The sequence below is a fragment of the Azolla caroliniana genome, unplaced genomic scaffold (assembly GCF_043228905.1).
Source record: "Azolla caroliniana isolate FFs.n. ecotype wild unplaced genomic scaffold, voAzoCaro1.0.p SCAF_11, whole genome shotgun sequence".
Classification (NCBI taxonomy): Eukaryota; Viridiplantae; Streptophyta; class Polypodiopsida; order Salviniales; family Salviniaceae; genus Azolla; species Azolla caroliniana.
In genome coordinates, this window is record NW_028230446.1 from 21,997,877 (window position 1) to 22,020,575 (window position 22,699).

A 22,699-nucleotide genomic window follows, 5' to 3' on the forward strand; every position below is an offset into this window, starting at 1 on the left:
AAGAAAATTGTATTAACAAGAAGCAAGAATGAACTGGTCAACAATTACAAAGAGAAGGAGAAGGTGCTTATGTAGTCGCCTTCTCTCTAAGTTCTCTCACTAGAACCGCCTCTTGGGAAAGAGGTGGAGTCTTAACTACTTAGGACTTAAAGTTCTATGACACACTAGTTACTATATAGTAGGAGGTGGGGGGGTGTTCACACGATTGAGTATACTAAGGTGTGTTCCCATAGTAGGGAAGTTGAGTTTGATTCTCAACAAGGTGTAATCACACGAAAACTATTTCCATGTTGATAGATGCTTCACAATGTGGCACTTCGAGGGGGCTTTATGGCTCAGGGAAGAGGAAGTTCCAAGATCTACAATTCAACGGAACCAATTTCATTCTATGGAAGAATCACATCCGCAATTTTCTCATTCATAGATAGAGTGAGGCCAATTGAAGAGAAGTGGAGTGCATGGGTTGTAAAAAATAGTAAGAGAGCTTATGGACAAGTTGGCTTTTAGAAACATCATAGCACCATTGATCAACTTGTCACCCTTTAAGTATTAATGGAAGTTAAGTTGCTTGAGGGATAAGCTTTTATAATGTGGTTCTTTTTACAAATACTTTAGGAGATGCACAAAATTTGGCAAGGGTATTGGAAGAGTTTTGCATGCATACTAAGTTGAGTGTCAATATTTCTAAAACAAAGAGTATGCTTGTTGCAAACCAAAATAAGGATAAATTATCCATTAAGCCACTTGAAACTGAGGAAAGCTTTAAATACATTGGCCTTGAAGTTCTATCAAATCATAGATCAAATAAATATGCCACTGACCACTTAGAGGTAGGAAAGAGAGCATTGCATTACGCATTCAAGAACACTTGCAATAATAGAGAAATTAAATGTTGGGTCCTCATGAAATACCTTTTGACACTTTGGTGACACGGGTGCATCTCTATGGGATGGAAGTATGAGGTGATCACATCCCTAATTCTAATTGGAGAGAGTTTAAAAATGTCCAGAAGCATTAGCTTACAAAGTTTCTAAAAGTTGAGAAACAAATGTCATACACCTTGCATCTTGAGACAAAATCACTAATCATTGAGATCATGGCCATGCAAAGGGTTGTTGAGGATGCAACACACATGCTTCATGATGCATCAATAGGAATGTGAATGAGGCCTTTTTGCAATTCCAATGTATCATGACATGGGAAAAATGTGGAGACTCACACTTCCCACATTACAATACAAATTTTGTGTCTAACTACAAATGATTCTTCATTTAACGGGAAACCATGCACATCAATGTATGTTAGAGTCCATCCCATTGTCTACCATCTGAACCATTTCTTCCACACGACTTCGCTCACACTTGCTGTGATGTAAGACAGGATTTTGGGGTCTACACCATATTTGACTTTCGAAGACTCCAAGTATCATACTTTCGAAGACACACACACACACAAACTCTCTCTCTCTCAAAATTTCTATAAAATTGAACTCTAAATGACTTGTAACCCCGCTAATATATCCTATTTACATCACCCATCACCTAGTTTGTATAACACTTTATGCACAACACTCAACATTAGTGCTTTGAATAGTGAACTTTCATACACAATTTGTGAAATGCTTATTGATGAAGAGATCCATTGAAGGTCAATAGTAGGTGCACCAAGTGGAGATTGTACAATATGTGGGACTTGTGGGGGATGTTCCTTGAGCAAAGTTGTGGCAAAAAGCTAAAGATGAGTAGCAAAGGAGAAAATTTATGTTTTAAATACGTCTTAGTTGAGAACGATGGAGTGTTGCAACTTTGAACAATGATGACATCATCAGAGGAACTGTTGTGCCTCAAGAATGAAAATAGGCATTAAGTACCAATTGTACATAACACGACTAATGAAGAGATCAACATCATTGTGGGTACTGCACTTAGTGTAATACTAAGAGAAAGGGGGATAGACGAAAATAGGCTTTAGAGCTTTGAGCCAAATGGCCACCCCAATGTGAAAGAAGACACTTTTTTGTTAGCGAGTTATAAAAATCAATTGTTTGACTTCTTAACTCCTCTTCTTGATCCTTAGTTTTCTCTCCCATCATAACATCGGCGAGCTCTCTCTCTCTCTCTCTCTCTCTCTCTCTCTTTGTTTTACTGTTGTGAGTTGAGTTATTCGGGCTAAGGTCTATTTAGCCAAACCGTAATCACTCCTCCTTTTGTACATGTTGTGTGGACTTCTCAATTAACTGAGGCATGGTTACTACCACCATGTGTAATGCTTGTCTTTTATACGTGAGTATGCTTGACATTTAAATGTTTATAAGAAATAAATTGGCTTCTTAAGTACATAGTGAAGTAATGATAAAAGGTCTTCATATAGAGCCTCTTGTCGGTAACACTTTGGTCTCTATAGAACACAATGTTCATAACTTTTCGGAAGCTTTGGAGTTGCATTCCAATCTTTCGATTGATAGATTGCAGGATAATTTGGAAGTTTTCTCCCCGTTTGTTGGTTGTTTTCCTCTACTTTGGATGCATATAGAATCGTTTCCTTAGCTCATTTAAACGAAGGTTTCATGGCTAGCCATTGTCTTAGACAAGACATGCTTGGGAAGGATAGTCGCTTCCTTTCCATCTATTTTGTATGTTGTAGTTGACATGCCTCTTTTTAAACTAATGGAAGGATATTTTGTTTTGAAAAAAAATACCTTCTTAATTAGAGGTGTCATAAAGAAGCATGAGTAAGAGTTCAAGAGATCAGTATCATATTTGAAGGGAATAAGAGCTTAATAGAGGAATCTAAAATTTAGTTTTGATAGCGGGAGATGCCCTCCTACCTAGCATATGAGGGTTCACTTGCGTGTCTATTGCACTCTACATAGAGATTGTTTAACTAGTCATGAGGCCCACTAAGTTAGGATTGCCCAATATTTGAGAGATTCCGATCAATGCATTGTAGATGGCATCATATCTATAACCTTGGGGTTAGAGGATAAGAAGTGGTTCACAGTAGATGAAGTATGCCATGTGCTTCAACTATCCAGAACTTGTTGCCTATAAATAAACTAGATGAGGTTGGATATTATGTGGTATTCACTAAGTGGACATTCAAGAATTCGAAGGGCAATTTCATAGGTGCAAGTGGCAACAAGTTTGCATTATCATATCCATTATACAACTTTTAAGATTGTACTAATTACAAATTATAGACTATATTGTGGCTTGGACGGTTGAGTTGTGTGTCAAAGTCTAGAATGAAGTTACTATCAAATTTTGGTCCTCAAATTGTTGATCTCATACAGTAGGTTGATTGAGGATCATGATGCATGAAAACCATATGGTGCTAGACGAAGCTTCCACATCATTGGAATGAAAATGCCTACATTAGGGCAAAATTAGTGTGTAGAGGCAAATGCGTGCATATGCGTATGCAAATGAATTTTGTAAGCTTTTCATTGTGGTCAACCTTCAATGGGAGGTTGTTGCGGATATTATACTAGAGGGAAAGATCAAGTGCAATGGCTTAGTGTGAAACCACCAAGTCCAAAGTATAAAAAGGAGAAACTTACACCTTGGAGGGATGGATTACTGTTTGACGTTTGAACAAAAACACATAAGAGAGAAAGAAAGAAAGAAAGATATATTAACGTCTTCTAAGGCCAAAATTGGCCCATGAGACAAATGGTTTACAAAAAAATGGGATATTTACCCATTCATGGAAAGTAAAAATAAAAATAAGATAAAAATAGAGTTTAAGCTAAATAGTTCTAAGAAAATAACAAACCTGTTCTATATAAAAAACATGTTCTACAATGAAAATGATGTTAAACTAGGCCTAATTTCATTTCCATCCAAGTCTCTCGAAGAGACGCAGGAAGTCAAAGGATTGTGATGTGGATGTGGCCCGTGGTCCCAATGTAAGAGATACCCCAACCATAGCTTCTAGTCGACGTAGTTCATGTTCCCTTATCTTCTTCATCTTTTCTACTCCACGTCGACTTGTTTTGAAGCCCAACATCCGAGGGCGTTTGGTTGTTCTTGGCATTTTTGCTTCCTCAAGGGAGAGGCCGAGCGACGTAAGTGTATCCACATTCATCGTCTCCCCTTGTTCCTGAAAAATTACACTAGTTACATGTTGATGAATAGTAAAAGGGTTATGGTTAACACTTTGTAATTTATTCTCCCTATATTGTTTTAGTTCTAAGATATACCTACCTAGTCTCTTTACACTCGGGGTATCTAATAGTTTAGAGAGAGAGAGAGAGAGAGAGAGAGAGAGAGAGAGAGAGAGAGAGAGAGAGAGAGAGCATTCTCGGTTTGTGCATGTCATCCTCACGCAGGGGCCATGCTAATCTTCGCTATATCGTTCCAATTTTATCAGATGTCCTTGAAGGGAGAGAGAGAAATATCTTTTATATTGTGGTGCATCTAATTGTGAATAGAGAATCCTTGATCTTTGGTATTTTGTGATTAATCTGATGTAGGCTAATACTAGTTTTGATTGTTTCCTTTGGTCATGTTGTGGATTCATCTTAGTAGGATGTACAACCATGTGGTTGGGTTGTCTAATCCCAACAAATACTACCTAGCTAGTCCTATAGGCTTGAGTTCAAACTTCATCGTGTGAATAAAACAAAATGAGTGTGAGAGAGAGAGAGGGGATGGGGAGTGGGATAGCACGAGTGTGTGTGAGAGACGGAAGTTTGATCTTGATCGGCATGTGAATATAGGCTATGGTCATGACTCATGAGTCTTGGTTATGTCCTGAAGGAGGTAGAGGAGGAGGAGGGGTCTCCTCCGATCCGATCCGATCGGCTACGCTAAAGAGGTTAAAAAGTTTGATAGGCTTCTTCGTGCTCTGTGAACCTACCCCATGATCCATGCATTCCTACACACACCAATATATATGTATAATGTATGTATATGTACATACTGTGTACATATTGTATCCATCCATCCCTTCGTTCATTCATACATTCTCATTCATTGTGTGATGTGATTGTTCTTCTTCCTTTCTCTCTGAAGAGAAAGAATTGTGCCACCGAAAGGATAACCAAGAACGAAGTACGACATCACCGCCACAGCTCTTAAAAATGAAGAAGAAGAAGCATCAGCTGAACAAGAAGAATATGAAAATCTGACAGCGGAGATAGGTAGCTGCATCTTCATCATCAGCAGGAGCAGGAGCAGAAGAAGAAGAATATGAAAGTTTGACGCCGGAGATAGAGAGCAGCAGCAGCCTATGGTAGCAGAAGGAGAAAAGGAAACCATGGAGCAAAGGTAAGGAAGAAAGAGGAGAGCTTTCCGGGCATTTCCATCTCTGCTACACCGACCAACCCATCTCTTTAAGCATAATTTTGCAAACTAAGGAATGAAGAAACAAAACAAATGAAGAAAGAGGAGAGTATTTTGGCAATGATGATCCCTGTTGCTCCCACCAAACCATCTCCTTAATGATCAGGGTGCGAACCTGATCAATATTTCCATGATCAGAATCATAATGATAACCATAGTCATCATCATTGTTGCCACAAACCAGAATTCTGATACACTCTCCAATCATACTCCTTATGCAGGAGAGCTTTAAGGGGAGGAACCTGGGAAAGTATGCAACTGCAACCTAGAGGAAGAAGAAGAAGATAGACTCAATGAATGGCCAAGATTCCGTCCATCATTTTGCCCATTGCACCATCGTATCTTCTTTCAGATCCCTTGCTACATCTGACTCCTGGATTTTTTCATTCTTTCCATCCATTTCAGCAAAAAGGTACAAAACCTCTGAAAATTGCCTTATTTTGTAGGTTTTTTGGGGAAGAGAAATTACCAGTTTTTTTTCTTGAAAACTAGCACGATGTGGATTTCCATATAAAAGCACATCAACTTGATCTTCTCTTGTCTGCTGGAATCAGAAGATTTGGTAGACTCAATTGTCCTCGGAAATTTTCGAATTCATTTAGGAATTAGATCTTTGGTTCAAGAAAGGCTGCCGAGATCTTATTAATGGAGATAGACATACTTTTAGGAGCTTTTAATGATACAAAATACTTTGTTGGTATGAAGATTAGAGAACTATTCGACCAAGGTTGTCAGAGGAGATGCTTTTCTCTATGAAGATGCACTTATCTGGCCGTATAATGGCTCCTTCAGAGATTCCCTCCGGGGAGAAAGAGAGCCATATGATGTGCTACTGTTGGCTCAAGATTTATTACATGAATGTCATCTGTGTTTAGGATACTATCAATGCTCCGACAAATGTCAACCTCAAGATCAAGATCAAGAGGAGTTTTATCTTTTTAATTCTTTACATGAGTTTAACTTATTTCCATGGATCTGGAGGAGCTAATGACTACGTCTGGTATTCTATTCATGGTTCCTTGTCACTTCCCTTTAGTGGGTCTGGTTTGAGGTCTGCATGGGAGCTCTATTGAGCACCTTTTGACTGGTTGGCCATCAGAGAATCAATAGGTATGATCAATAAAAAAATCCTTTCTTGAGTAATGGTTCTTTGCGAAACATCTCGTTTCCCTTTGGTGTGTTCGGTTCAGTTCGAGGTCTGCATGGGAGCTCTATTTAGCACCTTTTGGCTGGCTGGCCGGCCATCAGAGGATCAATATATATGGTTGATAAAAAATATATATTTCTTGGGCTCTGCCATTCTGGAAATTGGGGGCCACTGGAAAAGATTCTCATGGTTCTTGAAACTTTCCTTCCTGGGCATCACAAAATCCATTAGTGGAATTGGCCTCGTTGCTCCAATATCCACATCCCTTGTACTAGTGCCTCTTGACTTGACACTGGGAAGAAGAGCCTCACAGAGCTCAGTAAGCCATGTTAAGATACGGATATAATTGCTTTATAGTTGTTTACATTATAGTGGTAAAACCATTAATGCAGGAGAGGAAATATAGATGAGGCTATAATGTTCTGAGAAGTGAGTCTTAAAGATTGCTCTTCAGATAACTACAAATTTAGTAGTACATGTTTTATAAAACTGGGCGGATTGACTATGCAATTGAGCTCTTCTAAGAGGTACTAATAGCTCGCGGTGTAGTGCTTGGAGTTATGGTACTTATGTAAAGAAACTCACACTGTATGATCCAAGCTTGATGTTATCATTAAATCCATCTCTGATGGATAAAGAAATGATCAGTAAACATATTCACGTGGATAAAGTTGCCTTAGATACTATGATGGATTTTTTAGAGAGAGGTGGTAATATCTTTTGAGCTCTTTAGGCTAACTTAAGAGTGTGGTTTTATGTGCAATAAAGTAGCATCCACCTCCCTTAGTCTTCCGATAAGTCAAAAAAAAACAGTAGAAAGAAAGAAAGATATATTAACGTCTTTTGAGAGGCCAAAATGGCCTATAAGAACAAACAAGAGATTACATCTTAAGTGTTGTCCCGTCAGTAAATATAAAAATAAATAAGAAAAAACAGATGAGGGAATCTAGTTTTTGGCACATGTGAGATTCTCATGTTAGAAATATTGTAAATTGTCTTCGAAAGATCTCTAGCATAGGTCGATCCAGCATGGAGAGGTCTCCGAAGCAAGGGAAGCACCTGCGATGGCAGGAGATAATGGTCTTTATTTGTCGATGACAAGGGTGCTGTGGACGTGGTCCATGGGGTCAGGGCCTACGTGCACGGCAAATTGCTATTGCCCGATCTATTGTAACCCCTTTGTTATGTCCTGGTCGGTAGCCCATTTGTGTATCCCTTGATTGACCCATATCATTAGTAGGAGTGATGGGGCTAAAGAAAGTTGTGATTGTCCTTTGTGCATGAGCTTGTGTGGCTGTATTATTGTCCTTTAACAACTTTTCCCTATGTCTCTTGAGTTCTAGCAAGAAAAGTCCTAGGCACTATTGGTCCTCATTTTCCATTACAGTGCGTAGTGGGCCAAAGCTTTGTTTAAAGAGGCAACGGTATCTCCCTCTGATTTCATAAAAGACACTACAGTGACAAACATAGTGTTCTTTAGAATCCACTCCTTGATGACACAATTGGCAAATTCTTTCTTCTATCAGTATACGTTTATATCTGCCTACCTCAGTCTCTAATTGATGTGATGAAGTTCTCAGCTGCCCTATCACATTGCACAACACATAGAATAGATGTATGACCATATAAGGTGGCCTGATGATGAATCCTTCCTCTGATGTGTGTAAGAAGTGTGTCTTGTAGTGGGCCATCTTCGTACCAAGTGAAATTTTGGGGCTGATCCATGTTATCTTGTTTTCCAAGTTAATAATATCAGTTCGGATCACTCTATTCGTTTCCACTTCGGTCATATTTAGATGGGGAGAGTCCAAGCTATATTGGAATGGGGGTAGTGCATTTATACTCATGCCATGCGACTCGAACCATTGCTGCATTTCAGCATACCAACAATGAATGTCTCCATTTTCAGCCAGTTGTCTTGATGACATAAGTGCCAACCTTGGGTACCTTCGTTTCGGGAGCTCCCAAAGATGTTGGATACATGTCACTGATAGGGACAATGCCTCGGTGATTATAGGTGCTGCTCCCATCTCTGCCCGGATTATATCATGGGCCACTGATGCTTTGGTCCTGATCATGTGAGCAATCATTGACACTAGTGGTCTCTCAGTGTATCAAATAACCACAACTTAGTTCGTGGCTCTTGGAACTGCAAATGTGCACATTGTCTCTCGAGAGCACCAAGGGCTGCATATCCATGAGAAAGTCGGGCACAAGCAGCCTCCCGTACGGAGAACCTAGGCCCTGTAAATGTTACTCCTAGGTATGTGTAGGAGTGTGTGTATATTCCACCTTTTCCTCCCCCAAGAAGAATTATGGTTCTGATCTAGTTACCCATGTTTGAGTGGTTTTGAACACCATCACTTTAGTTTTATCCATGTTTATTGACAGACCTTTGTTAGTACAAAATAGTTTTAAGGCATTGAGATGTCTTGGTAGGCTCTCTGGAGAGTCAGAAATCAGCACAATATCATCAGCATATAGTAATATTTGTATAACTATACCTGCTAGGCATGCTCCCAAACTTCTGAATCTCTCTATGTAATGAGATACCTCATCTATATAGAGACCGAATAGAGTGGGTGATAGTAGAGTGAAGAATATGAAGTGTTTAGTTCGCTGAAAATATTCCAAGCAGGATATGACAGCATTCAATAGAATTAAATAGGTTCTGTTGGGATGAGAGCAGAGAACATCAGTATGATCCTTAGAGAGCTACATATTGCAAGTAGAGCTACATATCATATGCATTGATTGACGGGCTCAGCAAGAATAATAGAGGATATTTTGTTGTATTGGCTATAAATTAAATGAAAGGGATGGACTCAATCTGAACATTTCTATCTATTGAAGCTTAGTTAGTAAACTTGTGAAAGTTTGAAGCTTAGCTGACATTTAAAATCTAGTCAATGACATGGTGATGAGAGATTATGGTTGAAATGTCCTTCAAATTTAATGCCCTTCTATAATGTAAGCAATGTAATGAAATTGAATCTATAAAATGACCAACTGCAATCTTCAATTGATGGTTTAGCAATGAGAGCCTTTCATAATAGAAAGCTTTGGTCAAGGAAGAGATGTCAATAGGAATCTTCCTTTATCTGATGCCTATCAGCTTTTTAAAAAATTCTTGGAGATTGGGCTACCCAAGATTTGCCTTGACAATTGAACATCACCTTTTGAGAAGATCCACTCAATGTCCCAAACACAGACCCAAAGGAAGACAAAACGAAAAGAACTGAAGGGAATGCTAGGGGATTACAAAAGAATAAGTCTTCAATATTATTGTCCTAAATATACAATCTTTTTAGTTGGTGATGTATATAAAGGCCCAAACATAGACCCAAAGGAAGACAAAACGAAAGAACTGAAGGCAACGCTGGGGGAGTACAATGGAATAAGTCCTTGAAGGGAGCAACTTCAAATTGACTGTCCTAAATATACAAAGATCCAAGACTATTGAAATTGAAATATCAAGAATGCTGTGAAAGCCAATTGTTCAGCTGGATTCAAGAACAATCTTGACCCAATTGAAACGGGAAAGAGACAAGGATCAAGTTTAGAGCATCTGCATTTGTAATCAATGAAAAATTGATGTGTGCCATAATGTTGAGGGCCAAAACACCAAGAGTACAAGTATCCGATGTTAGATTAGGTTGTGAGAAGCCTATGTCGGGCATGGTTCAAGAGCTACCCCGATCTGCAAGAGATAGGGACGGCCTCTGACAGGTCCGTAAGAGTTCATTAATGAGAATGTTGAAGATAGCAAAAAGATCGAAGAACAAGTCTGGAGTGCTCACCATAAGTTCAAGAGTCAAGAGCTTTCGCATATTGAATGACAATATAAACAAGCCTAGGTTCAAATGTGGCGCACCAAAATATGGAAAAGTGTATTCTTTAGTGCAAATCTGCATGCAAGAATGGAGTTAGAGCTTGCACCCAACTGGGATAGAATTCATACAAGTTATAAAGCATCCTTAGACTCATTGGTAGAAACACCTAGCAGCTTGGAAAAAACATCGCAAGATTTATTCAGTGAAAGGGTATGCTCAGGCAACTTGAAAAGAAAACATGTGTCGAAAGATTGAAAATATTGGTAGAAATAACTAAGTGTTAATCATGATACAAGCGTTGAGAACTCCCATGGCTGTGATGACCATGGTCAAACCATCACTCGAAACCCGATAAAAAAGAAGAAGAGAGTGTTAAATATAAACTTAAATTAAGTGTATAATATCGTACACCAATTAAAAAAAAACTCGAGTCTATAACAATAACAACCTTGTTAACGTCTGGAACTTGCAGTAGCTATAGAGATTGGGATAAACTAGGAACAAAGTAACATCACTTTAAATAAAGGCTTGTGAAGTAAATGGAGTAAGACCAATACATGCATGGTTTCCAATGATGGAACGATGGGGTGAGAAATCCACTGGGAAATCTCAAGCAGTACAAACTATTGTACATGACCCACCAGATGTAGACAATAAATCAGGAAGTGATGATAACAGAAACAGATCAAGAGATTCATGTTTCTAATGGAAGAGGGAAGTAAAAACACCAACATCAGAAAAGAGAAACCCCAGTGAATAGGTTCACCAGGTTCACTAGATGAAGTATAATATGGGCATAGAGTCTAACTACAAAATGAAAATTTATTAAAATCTATGCATTCACTTGGAGTAAGAGTTTACACTCGAGCATGCACCCAAAATGAAGAGCACCTATAATGAGAATGTGTTTTTGAAGTTGGACCATCTTTGGAAGTGAGATGATAATTACATGGCCTTGCAATAGTGCTGGCCACCCTATCCCAGTATTATATTTCCTGCTACCTGAACTGAGGTCACTAATTGTAGCTTTGTTGACTTGATTTTGGATTCGTAGGACTTTAGAAGCGCCTGAGAGCATGGGTGTGATCTAACGTCATCTTCTAGGACACAGGAGATTTCTGTTAATATCTATTCAGAGTGAGGGAATCTACTCGGAATAAGAACATTTATCAGAGCAAAGCATATCTACCCAAATCAAAGCAAATGCCCAGAGTATTTATCGAGAACAGCTACGTAAAATGAACTATCTACCTGAATACAAGAAGAATCCTATACCAAATTGGAACCAAAGAGAGGAGTAGTTGACTCTTGGTAATTCCAAAAGAGGATATGGAATGAAGATGTGATCCTACTTATGCTATTACTTATCAAGTTCAAAATGGATAGGCCATAATGATATGTCTTGCTGGCAAACGTTTTAGCATATTTTCAATATTCATGAAGACTATGCACGAAGAGGATTGATAGGTCTCAATATGTATATGAGGGAATCCTTCTTAGTTTCAATGATGGTAACAAGACATTCTCTTAGGAACAAAATAATAATGTTAGCCTTAAGATGCATATATTCATACAGTCACATAATAATGGTTACACTCAACAATCTGATGGAGATCCATTGATCTTGGAGTAATGAATTACTGTCAAATGACAAATATGATTTAATAAATATTGTACTCTAGCGGTATTTGTACCTTTACCTTTCTTGGTTTTTTGTGTGTTTTAAACGAGTGGTCTTCTGGAAATTGCGACAAAGAATATTCCAAAGAATATTCCAATCAAGTTGCCTTTGATGCATTCCAATGACATATGGAAGGCTAAGAATGGTATACTGACTTCTGATTACAAATTCAATAAATACAAGTATCGTCGAGGACCTTGTCAAGCATCAACAATGGCACTATGTGTCACCACATTGACATCAAATACATCTTGACACTAAATTGTGAAGGAAAATACTAAGCTCATCCACAAGTATAAGGATCGATTAAATTGGTTTGCAAGTAACTATCCTAATAAGCTATGGATACCATGGCTTGATTGTATGCTTATTATCCGTTTGATCATTTGTGTCTATATGCATTTGTTACAAGCTTGCCAATAAGCATCTATATCACCATTCATTTCTCAATGTATTATGGGGTCATCTACAAGCTCTAGCAATGTGGATCTCCAATACTAATCACATTGATATTGCTTCTTGATTTGTATTGACCCTAAATATCAATAAGCACCGAGTGTAATAATGAAGATCTCAATAACTAATCACATTGATATTGTTGTCACATTTGTATTGACCCCAAATATCAACAAACACCGAGTGCTGGAATATATACAACGATATTGCCTTCACATTTGTATTTACCCCAAATAACAAGCTCTAAGTGTTCCAAATCATGTTATTTCCCTGAACAACCATTGCATAGACCTACATCATGAAGGCTAAGAACAATGCCACAATCCCAATCATCATCTTCAAAGAGTACTCATCAAACACATTGTTACCATGACTAGTTGCAATCAATTATCTACATTTAGACATTATCTTCATTAGGTACTCATTAAACATATCATCACCATGATTACATGCAACCACTTCTCAACATTCATTCTAATCCATCAACCATCCATTCTAATTTTAATGTAGCATGAATGTAGAAAACTTTTAAGTAACTGCAAAACAATACTTTGGAAGTTAAAGAAACAAGACAATTATTAGGTTATGAATGCCCCAATCCAAAAGGGATTGGAATTACAAGGTGTCAGTATGAAAATAAATCAAATGAAACTTATGAGTGTAAAGTACGTTCTCAAAGGAAAAAACCAATTTGATTGAGCATCGGAATATGTTAGGATGAGATACCCATGGCACTAAAACAATGAAGAAAGTGGGCTTGTGTATGTTATGGAAGCATGTGAAGGGAATATTATTGTATCAAACATTATTGATCAATGATCCCTCTTTAGTATCATTATTGTCTAGACTCTAGAATTTGTGTCAATCTTTAGTGGCACCAAATGGTTATCTATTTATCTCAAGCGTATGGCAACCAATGCATCATTCTCCATCTTAACTTGGTAGTGATAAATGAAAAAAATAACTTGTCAAAAGTTGAGCATCCGTCAGCATTCTTAACATTGTGCATTACAACCACATAGGTATACAATATGCATTCTGTTAATTCTCTTCGCCTATTCATGAAGGTATACACCGATTTGCATATAACCCCCCCAAAGTACTTGGGATATCTTTCTCTACTCAAGAAGAAGACAATGTAAGACCATGTCCACTTGTTATAAATTGGATTTCTTATCAAATTGCCTTGTGATAGTCTATTATAAAATGTTATAATAAGCATATACACATTTCGTTGAGAAAATATGTTATACTAAGCATATACACTATCATCGAGAGAACGATGGTTTTTAATACAAAAAGAATAAAAATTTTAAGTGACATCACAATATACATGGTACCATTAACGGCTAGGAAACGTATAATTCGGCTTGGTTTTCCAAGAACAGACTCATGAACTCTTCACCATCCACACTCTCCTTCTCCAGCAACAAATCAGCCAACTTATGCAAGATGTCGATGTGTTTAGTGATGATATCTGTTGCTCTCACATATGCTTTCTCAACAAGCTCCCGCACTTCGGAATCGACTATATCCGCAGTTGCCATAGAGTAGTCAGATTGTTGAGAGACCTATGAAAGAAACGCCCATTTAGTATCAAAAGAAACCTGGATAGAGTAAACGCATTATCATTGATTGCTAGCTAGTTAGTGAAAACAAATAAAGTTTTCTGCACAAAAAATGTCACTCACTTGTTGTCCTAGGAAAGGATTTCCTCCACCACCTCCAAGGGCAACTTGTCCAATCTTTTTGCTAAAGCCAAATCTCTCAACCATCTGCCTCGCCACCCGAGAAACCTGTTGGAAGTCATTGGAAGCACCCGTTGTTACATTCTCCGCTCCAAATATTACTTCTTCAGCAACCCTGTTAAGAGTAGAAAATATTTGATCAGAACATCAGTCCACTGAAGATGTCCATGAGTAAATGTAAGCATTCCCTTTCTGGTCTGATGTACATATACATAATTCATAATACATAATACATATACATATACATGCACATGCACATATACGCAAACAAAATTAATTTATATCCTCACCGTCCTCCCAATGCAACTGCCATCTGATTTTCAAGGTAGCTTCGGCTATACAACCCTGATTCCAGCCTCTCCTCACTGGGGGCAAAGAATGTAAGGCCTCCAGCACTACCACGTGGAATGATTGAAATCTTTGCTACTGGATCGTATTCCGGCATTAGGGCACCGACAAGAGCATGTCCGGCCTCTGGAAGTATATCACATTTAAAAGTGAGAATTTTCCCAGAGTTTCCTGTCACTCCGGACAAATCTTCTACCATTGATTATTAAGGAAAGCACAATAGATCCACTTATAATATCCTTACCATGGTATGCAACAAGCTTTCTTCTCTCTTCCGAAACAACTGCATTCTTCTTTTCGGGGCCAGCAATGATTCTTTCAAGAGCATCAGCGATCTCATCTTTGCTTATTTCTTTCAAATCTCTTCTCGCAGCAAGAATGGCAGCCTCATTCATGAGATTTTGAAGATCGGCTCCAGTAAAACCTGGTGTACGCCTAGCGATCTTGTCAAAATCCACATCTTTGGCCAAAGCTTTGCCACGAGAATGAACCTGTATATGTTCACAAACACAATGTTTAGGCATCGGATATAAATCTTTAAATAGATTTAGGGTTCAGCTTTAGGCTTAAAGATCTAGATGTGGGTTAATCTTAGGAGTTTCGGATTCATTTAGAGTTTAGTGTTACCTGGAGAATTTTCACACGACCAGCAACGTCTGGTCTATCTACCGTCACCTGACGATCGAACCGGCCTGGCCTAAGGAGAGCTGAATCGAGAACATCGGGCCTATTAGTAGCTGCAAGCACAATTACACCACTATTTCCGGTAAATCCATCCATCTCTGTAAGGAGTTGGTTGATAGTTTGCTCTCGCTCGTCGTTACCACCCCCCATACCCGCGCCTCTTTGTCTACCCACGGCATCAATCTCATCAATGAAGACTATACAAGGGGCCTTAGCCTTAGCCTTCTCAAAGAGGTCTCGAACCCGAGATGCCCCTACACCAACAAAGAGCTCTACGAATTCCGAGGCGGCACAAGAGAAGAATGGAACTCCAGCCTCACCAGCAACCGCCCTAGCGAGTAGCGTTTTTCCAGTACCTGGGGGTCCTACAAGGAGACAACCTTTGGGTATCTTTGCACCAAGGCTGGTATACTTATCTGGGTTTTTAAGGAAATCTACAACTTCTTGAAGCTCGAGCTTGGCTTGATCGGCACCAGCGACATCAGCGAAAACAACTCCTGTCTCAGGAACCTCTTGGAATTTCGATTTGGATCGGGCAAAATCCATGGGGCCGCCGCCGCCCAAGCCACCAGGTCCTCCACCGCCTGCCCCCCCTTGACCCCCTCTAAATAACAAAAATAGCCCACCAAATGCAAGGATAGGGAAGAGAAGGTTTCCCAGAACACTAAACAAGTTGTTGTTGTTGGATTCACCTTCTGAAACTGAGATGTCGACCCCGTTCATTGCCAGGATATCGATGAGGTCAGGGTCATTGGGCAGGGTCACATTAGCACGTCGCCCATCTGTAGCGCTGAGTTGGAGAGTGGACCCATCTTTGCTGAACCGAACCCTCTCTATCTTCCCTCTCTTCACGGCATTCAGGAACTCGCCGTAACGCCATTGGGTGCCCTCGGGGAGGTCTGATGATTTGATGGGTGGGGCCGTAAGGGAGGCTCCTGTTAGCGAGGGTAGGGTTTGCCTGTCAGGTTGTTGTGATTGGAGGATCGGTTGTGATTCCGGGGCCGGAAGAGGCGGTTCTGCTGCTAACGAAGGGAGCGACGAGATGGCAGCTAAAGCCGCCACAGCAGGAAGCTTAATGCCAATTGATCCGTGGCTGACTACAATGCGAAAACAGGGGAGTCGACAAACATTCCAAGAATGAGAAGAAGAAGATGGAGATGAAGAAGAAGAAGAAGAAGACGATAGGAGTGGGTGGAAGGGAAGGAAAGATGAACGAAGAGCTGCAGAGCATCCCGTCGCCATAGCCATAAGAAAGAAGGACAAAGTAGGGCAGAGTACCTACCACGGTGAAGAAGGAAGGGAAGAAGAGTTCAGAATTCGCTCTCCTTCTCTCTCTCTATATATATATATACAATGTACATACAATATGTAGTCTATAGACACACATGTGTTCTCTCTCCATTCCCTTCCCTTGGTCATGAAATTTCTCTTAATAATCAAAACCTCTCTTTCCTGCTCTATCTTGTGCGCCACGTGTTATCACTCACCATTTGCCACGTGGCTTCCATACGCATGGAGATCTTCTCCCTTGGGACTCTCAAGGTCCTCTCCACTCCACGACCCCCCCCCCCCCCCCCTTCTCTTTTCCAATCCCTCTCTCAAGCCTCCTTGTAATGCGATGTGACGCAAAGTGATCTTAGGCAAAAAGGTCACGACTGGCTATGAGATGAATGATCAATCCAAGATGGGACACAATGTTCATCAAAAAGATTCCTTTTGGGTTGCCACTATGATATGATTTGAGGACACAAGGTACAAGTCACCCAAACAAACATTTGGGGTGCGTATGGATTTTTTGTGTAGAGGTTGTCTCGAAGGGAATTATGTGATCCACCTAGTTGCAAAGGAGATTAGTGAGAAGTGAACTCATTAACTTATGGAGCCAACTTGCCAAGCATAAATATAGAGGACGAGGTAAGGTATTCGAAGAAGGGGACTTTGACATTGATGTCAAACTCTACAAGCAAGTAGCACAATCACACATGGAAACTCCGAAGAACCACAACAACTCGTTGATTGTGCCATCTACGACTTCGGATGCCCAAATTGGGTAAGGCATGCTTGGTATTTAAAGTTGCATCCCGAAGATGATTGGTTCGGAACCCAAGAATCGCCATAAAACAGAAGTGCCACTTTTTGGACAACTTATTGTACTTCACAAAGGAGCCAGACCTACTCATTAAGTAGTCAGAAGCATGTCCTTTAGGGGAAACATGCAACATTCAAGATTCCACAATGAATGAATATAAAATATGTCATGGTGAGCATCCCCAATCCATAAGAATATTGTAGTCGAGTATCCTAGAGGAAAACAACTCTATAAGATCATATTGAGAATGTTCGTAAGAAGTTCAATGTCATAAGCAATCCAAAAAATAAGAGAGAGATTATCAACAATATGGGGAGAGCATCCATTCCTTGGAGCCTCTTGTGGTTTTATTGTTTGCAGGTTGTGGCGCTACTTCCAAAGCCATTGATCAACTCCAATTCAAATCCACATCATGTGATTGTGTATGTGTGCCTACATGGGATATGCACCTATGAGAAACATAGCACGGAGTAAAAGTTCCCAAACATGAAGAGTTTTCAAGGCACCTAACCACCACAAAGCATAGGATAAGGCACATTGGTAGCGCATACCAAAGGGAAGGACAATGTTGGACAATGTGCATTATGTGGTCATCCATTTTAATGTAGTGTAATCCTCAATGCTAGATTTGCAGACATATAGGACAAGTCCAACAAACAATGAGTCAACAACAAACTCCACACTCAAACAAGCCCACTTGGACAAGTTGTGGGACATTGGTGAATGTGGCGACGTATAATGAAAATTGTTGTTGTTCAATGGTAGTTAATGTTGAATACACCATAGGGGTGAGATTCTCCTCGTATGCATTTGCCTAATTAGGCCAAGGTTTACAAATGTGGTTTGATCTAGCAAGCCCATTCCACATTCAATTCTTGATTTCACGAGCATACCATCATAAGTGTGGAGGAGGTCAAATACCTTCTCGCATTACATAACATGGGGAGTGAGAATATGTAGTTGGGTGCAAGTCCTTACTTCGTTGAAGGTGTCCAAATATATTGGATGTATAGAATGTCATGGTAGTGCAATTTTCTATCATTGGCATCCTCATTCCACTTCATTGGGAGTTCATCTATCAGTAGTGAGAGATAACATCCCATTCAAGGGAGTCCTTGCATTGCATCAAGCTTGTGATGATGGTCCAATAGATGTCATTCCAAAATACTGCTTATTATGGTATGAGTCAACATGATGAGGGAACATTTAACTTCATTGTCAATTTGCAACTTCAATCTCCACATACTACCGCTACGAATACTTTAATGTCATATAGTATATGTAACCTTTTTAAAGGTGTACCGGTCATTTCATATAGCCACCATAGTTTCCACCCGAGCTTGAACTCTTGTAGTATCTTTCTAGGAAACGAGGATCATCCAACTAGTAGCCACTAGGTCATGTTTGGTTACATGGTGAGGGTTTACACAAAACTACATCAACTAGTGATGGTGGGCTAAAAATGGAAGGATCAATCTTAGAGCAAAGAGGCAAGGATCACTGCACTTAATTTTATTATAAGAAATGGTAAGTTGGGACAATAACTAGTTTATGGGCCTAATCACGTTGAAACTTTGCAAATGTAATATGATGTTTTGTAAGGCACATTGAATGAAGGGATCGTACAAATCAAATTTAATCGGAGCATATATTTATTATCAAAAACGTTTACAAAAGAACCAAAAAGAATAAATAGCAATGGGAAAGATTGTGATAGTTCAATGAAGACAACGTCTAAACTTGATTCATTTATGGTACGAATTGCATGTTGACATTATGTTCTTCTTATGCTAATATGATTAAGTCATTTAAGGATTTTTGGAACCAAAAGTAGGTTATGATAGGTCCCAAGTACCTTTGATGTGAGAACTTCTCGAATAACATGGACGTCCTATGATGACTCTTTCATTGAGAGGATGATGATTGTCATTGTACACAATGAAATCTTACACTTTCTCCATGTTGTTCACAAATTTCTTGAATCAAGCGTCTGAGGTGATGACTTCTCCCAATTAACTTTGGCATGAAAACTTCTCAAGGAACAACTTGAATGTCTAAAAGATTTCGAGTGGTTGGAGCATCAAAAAGTTGGGACACCAATGACCTACTTACTACATTGCGATGAATGAACAATGAAAATGGCATATAGGAAGGAGCTAGTTGTCTATTCGCCTAAAGTACGGCATGAATCATGGTCAATAAGTGTGCCCCTGTTGCATGGGATGGGGTGGGGTGGGCGGGGACACGATGGATTTGGTCGACATGATCAAGTGGCATGGATTCTTGAGGCCCGGACTTCGAGTCTATATACTTGTGAGGGAGGGGCACACTTCTTCATTTGGTGACAAAAGGAAAATGGGTTTTGAGCAAAATACTACATAATGATTGATTAGGAAAGGAAACAAAAAAACTTTCCAAAATGCAAGCATTTATAATCATCAAATGATAAAAGTTGTTGTAGCGCCTTCTGGACTCTTCCATATAACCACCAGCCAGCCAGCCAACAACAGACTAGATAGAAGAAGCGCCATAGCCAAGCTCACATTTATAGCAATCCCTCCCACCCTTTCTAGCCCGGCCCCCCCTCTCTATAGTTATACTATAGAAAACCCCATACCATAACCTTCTCTAAATCATATTATCCTGTTTATCATCAATCAGCTCATCCATGGCCAACCCATCTAGTTATATCGTCGCCTCTGACAGTGATGCTGGCGGTGGAGGCGAGGACTCGGGCACATCGGCACCTCAGATCGAGTCGGCAGTTGGGATCGATTTTGGGTCCAACTTCTGTTCGGTGGCGGTTTGGAGTAGCGAAAAGTCTCAAGTTGAGGTTCTAGGCAACACGATCGGCCTCAAACGCATGCCCTCGCACGTCCTCTTCAATCCCGATCGCATCCCGTGCAGCGGGGTGAGCTCCGTGATCTCTGATGCCGAGCTCGCCTCGGGAAGCGTGATCTTCTACACCAAGAGCCTGGTGGGCCGCGTCGATACCGACCACATCGTGCAGAGTTTCAAGAATTATTGCCCATTCCTTGTGCAAACCCTCGAGATCGGTGTCCGCCCATTCTTGGCAACCCTGGTGGGCGGGGTTTGGCGATCCACCACGCCCGAAGAGGTGATTGCCATAGTCCTGATGGAGATTCGGGCCATGGCTGAGGCGCAATTAGGGCGCCCCGTGAGATCGGCTGTCCTCACCATGCCGGCTTCTTTCAGCCGGTTCCAGGAAACCCGCCTCGAGAGGGCATGTGCCATGGCCGGCCTCCAAGTCTTAAGGCTCATGCCAGAGCCCACTGCAGTTGCGCTGGTTTATGCACAAAGACAAGAACAAGCTAGCCATGGGAACATGGGTAGCGGGATCGAGAAAAACGGGTTTATCTTCAACATGGGGGCTTGCTTTTGTGATGTGGCCGTCGCCACCACTGCTGGTGGAGTCTCGCAAATCCGAGCTATCACTGGGGATAGCATTGGAGGAGAATCCATGCTCCGTAATCTCATCAACCATGTCCTTGCAGGCTTAGATCCATCCCTAGAGACTAAGTACAAACAGCATCATCATCTAGTCTCCAAATTCTCTTCAATCCTTAGGCCCATAGCAGAGAAGGCCATGCACACCTTGTCGCATGCTCCTACTGCTCTCATCGAATGCGAAATCGAGGGGACGCAGCTATCGAAAACCGTCACACGAGAAGAGTTTGAGCATGTGAATGCCGAAATCCTCAAGAGGTGTGAAGCATTGGCCCTCCAATGCCTGCACCAAGCGCAGGTTCGCGCAGAGAATCTGGACGATGTCATCCTTGCAGGGGGGTGCAGCAATATACCAGCTGTAAGGGATCTGATACGGAAGGTATGTGGTGGAAAGCCCTTCTATGAAGGAGTGGATCCTTTAGAGGCAGCCGTCTGTGGGGCGGCCCTGGAGGGTGCCATAGCCTCTGGCACGACAGATCCGTCGGGTATGTTAGATCTTCTGACAATCCAAGCTATGCCTCATAGCCTTGGTATAAGGCTTACCAACAACGAATTTGTGCCGATCTTGCATAAGAATGTGGCGATCCCGGGGAGGAGGGACATCGTGGTGACAACCAAGCATGAGAACCAAGAAGAAGGCCTCATCATTGTTTATGAGGGGGAGTCGGCGAAAGCCAACCAGAATCATTTGCTAGGGTTTTTTAAGGTTATAGGGATCCCTCCCGCGCCCGCTAGGGTGCCGCTCATCAATGTTTGCATGGATGTGGATGCGTCGGATGTACTTCGGGTTGTGGCAGGAGTGTGCATGCCAGGTATTGAGAAGTCGGTGGTGCCCCTTGTGGAGGTGAGAATGCCGACCATGGATGATGGGCATGGATGGTGTGCCGATGCAATTTTAAGTAGACAAGGTTCTTTGCTCGAGCTTGATCATGTGCACCCCAACCCCAATCAAGGGGTACCTTCTAGTCATCAATAAAGTCTTTAAGTGTTACATATAAACTGCTGTTCAAATTTCAAGATTAGCCCTATTGCTTGATTGAATACTTTGATGATGATGAGGGGGCTACTAGTCTTAGCCTTAATGTACGTGGTGGTGGTGGATCTTCATTTCCCCAAGTAAAAAATGTAGGCGGTGGTTTCCTTTCCTTTCCTTTCGGAGGTATTGTTTACATAGAATTGGAAGGTCCAATGAAGATTGTAAGATTCTTCACTATACTCGTTTGTACTTATTTATAATCACATGCAAATGTAGAACATGCCCAATATGGACCGGACCTCTCTTCATTGGATTTTAATTAGTGAAGATATTATGTGTTGTTTTCACATAGGTTTGGGTTTGCGTTTGTGTTTTTACGTCTTGGAGACTTGAAATTCATTGATGTTGTATTTCCGTTTCTATTATATTCTAGATATCTTAAACTCTTTCTTCTTTTATAATATTGGACATCTTATTAGGACAAATTTCCCTTCCTAGTAGTGGGTAAGTGCCAATAATAAACACTTGGCAAGTTAATATTGGATACTTTCCCTGATGTATATCATAGATTCATAAAGATTGCATGTTAATATTGGAAATTGTAATAAAATATGAGCATTGCTTTCATGATATATCATAAAGATGGCAAGTTAATGTTGGGCGACTAATAGAATGTGGGCGCCTCTTTTTGATAATTGGAAACCTTATGTAGACATCAACGTTTCCCCAATGGGGAATACATTTTAACAAACCCTTGGAGAATACTAGTTCATCCCGTCCTATGGCCCATTCCCTCATTTTAACAATATCCCTTCGCAATTTTACTTAATAACTTCACTTCATCCCCCCCTTTTTCCCTTGGCGCTTCTAGTTTTGCCCCACAATCAAACAAACAAGAAAATGCTACACTATATTTCAAATTTA

General features: G+C 40.4%; 2 protein-coding genes, 1 long non-coding RNA gene, 1 other non-coding gene and 1 pseudogene across 4 annotated transcripts; 1 reads left to right on the plus strand and 4 right to left on the minus strand.

The window, feature by feature from the left end:
* Positions 1–4,284: 4,284 nt before the first annotated feature.
* LOC147858552 (U6 spliceosomal RNA) lies at positions 4,285–4,387 on the minus strand. The gene has a single exon (XR_015530554.1). It is a non-coding gene; the product is annotated as a U6 spliceosomal RNA (small nuclear RNA).
* A 3,052-nt stretch (positions 4,388–7,439) lies between these two features.
* On the minus strand, positions 7,440–8,830 carry LOC147858553 (uncharacterized; annotated as a pseudogene).
* Positions 8,831–9,619: 789 nt separating this feature from the next.
* Positions 9,620–9,938, minus strand: LOC147858554 (uncharacterized). The gene is made up of 2 exons (XR_015530486.1): positions 9,861–9,938; positions 9,620–9,730 (listed from the first exon to the last, which is right to left on the minus strand). It is a non-coding gene; the product is annotated as an uncharacterized LOC147858554 (long non-coding RNA).
* A 3,678-nt stretch (positions 9,939–13,616) lies between these two features.
* On the minus strand, positions 13,617–16,536 carry LOC147858555 (ATP-dependent zinc metalloprotease FTSH, chloroplastic-like). The gene is made up of 5 exons (XM_087326862.1): positions 15,186–16,536; positions 14,803–15,049; positions 14,501–14,684; positions 14,154–14,325; positions 13,617–14,033 (listed from the first exon to the last, which is right to left on the minus strand). The coding sequence occupies exons 1-5, from the start codon at positions 16,488–16,490 to the stop codon at positions 13,812–13,814; spliced, it is 2,130 nt and encodes a 709-aa protein (XP_087182988.1). The 5' UTR covers positions 16,491–16,536; the 3' UTR covers positions 13,617–13,811.
* Positions 16,537–19,999: 3,463 nt separating this feature from the next.
* HSP70T-2 (heat-shock protein 70T-2) lies at positions 20,000–21,775 on the plus strand. Its single transcript, XM_087327498.1, has one exon. The coding sequence runs from the start codon at positions 20,000–20,002 to the stop codon at positions 21,773–21,775; it is 1,776 nt and encodes a 591-aa protein (XP_087183624.1).
* Positions 21,776–22,699: the final 924 nt, after the last annotated feature.

What these genes read in the sequence shown, in the direction of transcription:
- HSP70T-2 (XM_087327498.1), top strand. Translation starts at nt 20,000, where the DNA reads ATGGCCAACCCATCTAGTTATATCGTCGCCTCTGACAGTGATGCTGGC.
- LOC147858555 (XM_087326862.1), bottom strand. Translation starts at nt 16,490, where the DNA reads ATGGCTATGGCGACGGGATGCTCTGCAGCTCTTCGTTCATCTTTCCTT. An exon ending in GTCGTGTGAAAATTCTCCAG is followed by an intron (nt 15,050 to 15,185) that starts GTAACACTAAAC and finishes GAACATATACAG; the next exon opens with GTTCATTCTCGTGGCAAAGC. An exon ending in ATCCTTTCCTAGGACAACAA is followed by an intron (nt 14,034 to 14,153) that starts GTGAGTGACATT and finishes TTTCTTTCATAG; the next exon opens with GTCTCTCAACAATCTGACTA.